The sequence below is a fragment of the Monoraphidium neglectum genome (genome assembly GCF_000611645.1).
Source record: "Monoraphidium neglectum strain SAG 48.87 unplaced genomic scaffold scaffold02626, whole genome shotgun sequence".
Classification (NCBI taxonomy): Eukaryota; Viridiplantae; Chlorophyta; class Chlorophyceae; order Sphaeropleales; family Selenastraceae; genus Monoraphidium; species Monoraphidium neglectum.
Genome location: NW_014011002.1, coordinates 1 through 6900, shown reverse-complemented (window position 1 = coordinate 6900; position 6900 = coordinate 1). Strand labels below are relative to the sequence as shown.

At 64.3% G+C, this 6900-nt stretch overlaps 2 protein-coding genes across 2 annotated transcripts; one reads left to right on the top strand and one right to left on the bottom strand.

Moving 5' to 3' along the window:
- Positions 1-288: 288 nt before the first annotated feature.
- On the bottom strand, positions 289-982 carry MNEG_11177 (60S ribosomal protein L36; the record flags this gene model as incomplete). Its single annotated transcript, XM_014040352.1, has 3 exons — positions 289-396; positions 628-762; positions 893-982. The coding sequence occupies 3 exons, from the start codon at positions 980-982 to the stop codon at positions 289-291; spliced, it is 333 nt and encodes a 110-aa protein (XP_013895806.1).
- Positions 983-3217: 2235 nt separating this feature from the next.
- MNEG_11176 (Serine/threonine-protein phosphatase 6 regulatory subunit 2) lies at positions 3218-6698 on the top strand (the record flags this gene model as incomplete). The annotated part of the gene is made up of 7 exons (XM_014040351.1): positions 3218-3265; positions 3408-3505; positions 3680-3715; positions 3961-4011; positions 4284-5679; positions 6000-6423; positions 6652-6698. 7 exons carry the CDS (start codon positions 3218-3220, stop codon positions 6696-6698), a joined length of 2100 nt encoding a protein of 699 aa, XP_013895805.1.
- Between the last annotated feature and the right edge of the window lie 202 nt (positions 6699-6900).

Below are 6900 nucleotides of genomic sequence, written 5' to 3'. Positions count from 1 at the left end.
CTTGACTGATGCTGCCTGCTGCTGTTGTCACATTGACATTGCGCCGCGCCCTGTTCACGTCCGCTGATGCTTGCCACAACTATGGATGACGCATCTGTCATCACTGCGTTCCGCCTGCGCCGAAAGCCATCTGAACAGGGAGCACAGCGCCACTGCCGCGGCGCGCAGGTTTAGCCACCACTGCCTGTTGCATCACACTCGATGTGAGCGACGAGCCAACAGCACCGCCCGTGAAGTGAGCCCGCCATTCTTGACCAGTGGGTTACACAACAGACCAGACGCGGCCGCCTACTTGTGGCCCGCGGCCTTCTGCTCAGCAGCCTCCTTCTTCTGCTGCTTGCGCATGTAGCTGGCCAGCTCCTCCCTCTTCCGCTTGCCGCGCAGGTGCGTGCCCAGCTGCGCAGAAAGGGAGGCGCAAGCGCCGGATTTCATGAGTTGCACAACAGCAGCACGGGTGACAGCACGTGCGGGTCCACACGACCACCTTCGTCAATCCCATGCTCAGCGCAGCACCCTCCTCTACTGTTAGCCACTGCGGTGCTTGTGCGCGATGCACGTCGCATGCATGGCGCAGGGTGCAGCCGCCGATGCTGCTGCGTCGCGCGCCGCTGTTGCCGCATCCCCCACCTTCTTCTTGGCCACCTTCAGGGCGCGCTTGTCCTTGCCGACCTTGAGCAGCTCAACCACGCGCTTCTCGTAGGGGGCCAGGCCCGCCACATCACGGATGATTTCCCTCACCTCCTTCACCTTCTTGCCCAGGTACTGTGGGCACGCACGGAGCAAGCCAAGAAATCGAGGTCATAAAAATGACACTCGTTGGCCTACAGCACGCGGACAAAGCCACCTCGAGCTCAGAGGCAAGACGCTGGCCGCCGCGCGAACCAACACTCACCCCCTTCCGCCTAGAGGGACGCAGGGCAGTGGTGCGAGGAGTGACCACATGCCCCTTGTTCAGGCCTGCGGCCAGACCCGACTTCGCCATCGCTGCTGCGCAGCCAGATCAAAGGAGGTGCGACTAGCCTGTAAAGGCCTAAATAAAAGAGGGCGTTGTTGGCGCGGGCCGCTAGTTTGTGCACCGGCACCCGCATTGACCGGCGGAAGGCGAAGCGGCTGTGACCGTTTTTGTCTGCGTTGCTTGTGCAATTCATGTGCTGAGGGCGAGCCGATGTTGTTTTCCTTGTGCACTTCTATAGTTTCGTGCACTCTGATACTTTGGATGAGCAGGGCTCCCCTCTCCTCCGTGCGGCCCTTGCTGCTGCGCCAATGTATGACCAAGTCAATTGGTGACGCTCCATGTGCAGCACTCTGTGCATTGAGCCCTTGAGCATTTGGAAGGGAGCCATGAGCGTACGAATTATGCTGAATGTCCCACAGTCAGGCATAGCGTGGAAGACCGAGCTGTGCCTGGGAATGAGCCATGCCTGGCTAGCAAAGTTGGGCTGCTGTTTGAATTGTAACCTGGACAGTTGTGCTGTGTGCTGCTAGGCCATGTACGCGCCCATTTACTCAAGAGTGTTGCTGCCTTAACAACTTCAATCAATAGAAAACCTGTTGCCTGGGATTGCTGCCCCCTCTCACCCAATCTCAGGCGAGCCGCAACCATGCTCCCCTCTGGCTGCTTTTGTCAGGGTTTCCCACTTACTGCTTGCAAGGTGCAAGGTATAGTGATGAGTGGTGTCGTGCAGTGTGGTGAATACAAAAGTGCACTCCCTTTGTGGTGGATACAATACGCACAGGAGTAAAGAAAAGCCTCACAGCATTTGCAACCAACAATGGTACGGGAATGTCAGGCATACCAAGCATGACGTGAGCCCCACAGGGCGCATATCCGTGCCAGTGACGAAAGGCTGGACGCAATCACTGCAGGAGAACAGGTGACGGCAAAGTGGGCAGTGATACTTGCAGAAAACAAAGGGCGCACATGTGCACCGCCACCAAGGCCTATAGACTTCAGGCTCATTACTTGCGTGCGGGCTGCGGCGGCAGTGCGTTGAATTCCGCCACCGCGGCGTCAAACACCCCGTCTATGTGTGCGCAGACCTGCTTGAGGTCCCCGCAGGCCGCACGCACTGCAGCAGCTGCGGTGACTTCCCCTGAGAGCGGGTAGACACGTGAGACGAGAAGCAGCAGGAGAAGACCAGGCGACGTGAGGCAACTGAAGGGTCCCTGCACCTGCTCAAGCCGTTGCTGGGCTTGTGCGGTGCAACAGAACCCGCGAGCTACCATCTCCTTGCAAAAACTGCACCAGACTGCGTAACAGCTGTTGCGAACAACAACAGAGGTGGCTGATCTCAAAGCCCCTCTTTGTGGCCAGCGGTGTTCGCTACCACCCTCACCTGTGGTCTGCACCCGCAGGTTGACAACGTGCTCCGTAGGGTGCGGTATGCTGTACCCGCAAAACGCGACGTGGGGGCTGCAAAAGGATACGACGCAGTGATGGTTGTAGCTGAGATAAGCTCCAAGCCCACCGGCAACTTGAATGACTATCACGCCATCATAAGTGGGTGCTTTTTGGGGCGAACGGGACGCCGCAGCCGTGGCGCATTCCAACTCACTTCTTGTTGAGGAAGAACCGCAGGCTGTTGGCAAGTGTGTGATCCTCCTCCTCAATGGCAAATGTGGTGCCAGTGTACGTCTCTGCCCCCGACGCCTCGCCTGTGTCCATGGGTTCCGCCATCGTGCCGGTTGCCGGCCGGCGCACCTGGCGCGCTGGTCCTGCCGCCGCTGCTTGATGCTCACGCAACGCTCCTGCACGGCCTGCAGCAGATGGTTGCAGATAGACTGCGCGTGCCTCGATGAGTTTGTATCACTTGTTGCTGCCCAGCTCTGAGGCCTCCGTCTGTCGGCCGTCGATTCGGGCAAGGTTTCGCGGGGAAGCGAGAGCAAGCGACACTGACAAGTGCGTTTGCTATGTCTAGTAAAGGTAGATCATCAAGCCGTAGAGCGTCAAGCTTGAGTGCTGGCGCATGCCTACATTTCCCCAAGACCCAAGGCTGGCTTCCCACCACCTGCCGTGCGTCGTACCCGCGCTAACCACGAGTGGCTTGTCATGCAAGCGACAAGCACCATGAGCATATGACACTTGTGTTGCTTGTAAGCTCAGACAGGGGCTTTTGAACGGGTGGAGTGAGCTTACGATTGAAGCGCAACACTGTAGATCGTGTGTGGCCCGCTTGGCTGAGCTTGCAGCGCTTGGTTTTGGTGGACTGACACTCACATGGCTTTCTGGAGAGTGGCTGGCTTCGCGCAGCCCTCGCCGATCGAGGTGGGCATTTTTGCTGTCCCGCGCTGGCACCTCCGATAGGGAGTTACGTGGGAGGTTGTATGTTTGGTATCAGTTGGATGAGAAGGTCACCTGCACTGTGCACGGCTGATCTGGGCTTTTCTGCTGCACCTGATGTGTGCAGCAAATTCTTGACAAGGAGGAGTACACGCTAGAGGAGCTGTTGGATGAAGACGATATCATCCAGGAGTGCAAGTCCCTGAACGGGAGGCTGATCGCGTTGTGAGCAGCAGTGACGCGCTGCAGCGCCCTGTGTTGTCGAGGCACACACGAGCGGGCGCGCTGCGTGCATGAGCGCCGGCTGTGCGCCGGTGTGTGCGCTTGGTCTCGAGCTGCTGTGTTCAGAAGGAGCTCCATCCCGCCCTCTCTTGCGACTGTCGCACACTCTGGCCGCAGCTTGAGAGAAAAGGCAGCGGTGGAGCAGTTGCTACGGTGCGTCCCATGAGGCGTGCCATCCTGGGCGGGCGCTGGCCGCATGTCGCTGCAATGATGCAGCGGCAGGCAGCTGCGGGCCGGCAGCTGCACGCGGCTCGCACAAGCTATGGCATAGTCAGCCGCATGGGGCGGCCGCTGGCGTCACTCTCGTGCCGCAGTGGGGCCCCTCTGTGCACAGAGCGCAGCAGCTGACGCCGTGGCTGACTGTGTGCCGTTGCTGCCTGCAAATCTTGTGTGTGCAGATACTTGGTGCAGCCGCCGAGCGACCCAGATGACCCCAAAAAGCAGTACAAGTGAGGGCTGTGGGATGGGCCTGGGTAATTGCCAGCAGCGGCGGCCTCGCCGTTGTGGGCTGCATGTGTGCAGAGCGGCTTGACTTGGTGGCGCAGCTGCCACACACACTCTTTGGCTTGACACTGACAGCGAGCAGCGGTAATTCAGGAGCCACTGCAAGTGCGCGTGTGACGGTGCCGCAGTCATGCACGCGTGCGAGGACCCCGCGCGCCCGCGGCGCGCCCCACCGCCCGCCCCCCAAACCCCGCCGACGCCCCGGCCGGCTCGCCAGGTACCCTTTCACCGCGTGCGAGGTGTTCTGCTGCGAGGTGGAGGCGGTGTTCAACACGCTGCTCGAGGACGAGGCGCTGCTCGGCCTGCTCTTCTCGCTGGTGGACGCCGAGCCGCCGCTCAGCTGCAAGGCCGCTGGCTACTTCGGCCGCGTCGTTGGGCAGCTGCTGGTGCGCAAGCCCAACGAGATGATGCAGTACCTGTCAAACCACGACGAGCTGCTGGGCAAGATGGTGCGCCACCTCGACGTGACGTCGATCGCTGACGTCATCAAGCGGCTCGCTGGCGCCGACGAGCAGAGCGCGATGGTGTTCATGCCAATGCACACGCAGTGGCTGGTGGAGACGCCGCTGCTCGACATGCTGCTGGAGCGGCTGGGGCCGGGGTGGCCGGGGGACGCGGTGACCAACGCAGCCGATGTGCTCACGGCGATTGCGCACACGCAGCCGAGCGCGCTGTCGACCAAGCTGATGCAGCCGGCGTCGATCTCGTCGTTGTTCAGGCGCGCTCTAGAGCCTGGCGGTCAGGTGATCGTGCCGGCGCTGGAGGTGTGCAGCGCGCTGCTGCGGCCGCGCCGCGGGCCCGGCCCGGACGACGGCGCCGGCGGCTCGCCAACGGCCAGCGGCGGGGGCGGGGACTGCGGCGCGGCGTTCGGCGGCGGCGACGGGCCCGGCGGCGGCGGTGAGGGCGGGCCCAGCAGCGGCGGCGGTCGCAGCAGCGGCGGCGCGCTGGCGGCACAGCCGCGGATCGAGGCGATGGGCGCCATGCTTGCATACCTCCCGCAGCTTGTGTCGTTCCTGTCTTCTCAGGACGCGGGCCAGACGCAGGAGGCGCCCTACGGCCTGCTGGCGCCGCCGCTAGGCCGCGCGCGGCTCAAGGTCGTGGAGCTGCTGGCGGTGCTGCTGCACGTCGGCGACGAGGGCGTGGAGGGCGCGCTCATCGCGGCCAACGCAATGGGCCTGGTGCTGCAGCTGTTTGCGCAGTACCCCTTCAACAACCTGCTGCACCACCAGGTTTTCAGCATGCTCGAGGGCGTCGTCGCGCGCGCCAGCCCGCCGATGGTCGCGCACACGTTTGGCGCGTGCCGGCTCGTCGCGTGGCTCAGCGGGCTGCCGTCCGAGGTGCTGCCGCAGCCGCGGCCGTCGGGGCCGCCGCCCAAGGGCCCGCTGCGTGCGGGCTACCTCGGGCACGTCACACAGATTGCTAACCTCGTGGCGGAGGCGGCGGCGCAGAAGCAGGCCGTCGCTGACGCGCTGGTGGGCGACGAGGCGTGGCTGGCGTTCGCGGGCGGCGAGCTGCGGCGGCGCAACGAGGTGGAGGACCTGAGCAATTGGGAGTGCGGGCGGCCGGCGAGCACGGATATGGCGGAGCTCGGCAGCGACGGCGACGACTTCCAGGTGGGGGCGGGCGCGGTCTAGGGCGCGGTGGCTTCTGCGGGGGAGGGAGGGCTGTGCGGCGGTCGGCGCCACGCGGGTTTTCCCTGGCCGGAGGCGCGGCGGAGGGCCCGAGCGGTAGGTAGCTGGGAGCCGTGGGCGCGAGAGAACTAGTGGATTTTGCTTAAGGTGCACGGCCTCTCCTCGCAGTCCGCCTTCTTGGTGTACTGCAGCGCACGTGGCTCAGTGGCTGCCCCCATCTTGCGCCTTACCCGGCCTGGCCTGCCACACCCCACACCCCCTCCCCACACACACATCGCCCCTGTCTGCTCCCACTCTGCCAGAACGACATGGACCTGGAGCAGATGCAGGGCATGCAGCCGGCGCTGTACCACCGATACGGCGTGCTGGACGACAACGACGATGAAGAAGACGACGAGGCGGGCGGCGGCGGCGGCAGCGGCAGCCCAAGGGGCGGCATGGGCGGCGCTGCCGGCGAGGGCGATGGCGCTGCTGGCGGCGCCGGCGGCGGCGGCGGCGGCGAGTATGGCGGGGGCGGCTACGGCACCATGCTCGCGGCCGCGATGCAGAACATGGACATTAGCGATGCGGGCGGCGGCGGTGACGAAGGAGCAGGGGCTGGCACCGCGGGCGCGGGCGAGGGCGGGCGCGTGGGCGGCGCCGGGCAGGAGCCATCTGCAGCGGCGGGGCACGAGGGCGGGGGCGCGCAGGCTGCCGAAAGCGGCTGGAGCTTGCTGGGGCATGAAGGTAGGGGCGCTGCACTGCTGAGATTGGGAGCAGAGAGACAGAGAGAGGGGGGCGGAGAGTGAGGGAGACGTTGTGTGCGTGTGTGCGTGCGTGTGTGTGTGTGTGTGTGTGTGTGCGTGCGTGTGTGTGTGTGTATGTGCTCGCATGTGTTGTGGAGGATCAGCTCAGTCCGTTGGAGGCAATTTTTTTACACGATGCTGCAAGGCAACTGGCTCAGCTTTTTGCCAGGAAACTTGTGCTTGCCAAGTGCCTATCCTCCCCATACGGCCGACTGACGCCGCCACGCCGCGCGCGCCCTGTCTCGCGCCACGCCGCCCGACGCGCGCCCCAGCAGGCGGCCCCGGGCCGGGCCCGGCCGCGGCGGCGGCCGCAGGGGAGCGCGGGATGGAGGATGACGCGGTCCTCTTCGCCACCAGCGACGACGAGGACGGCGGCGGCTCGCCCGTCCGCGGCGGCGCCGCGGGCCCGGGGCCGGGC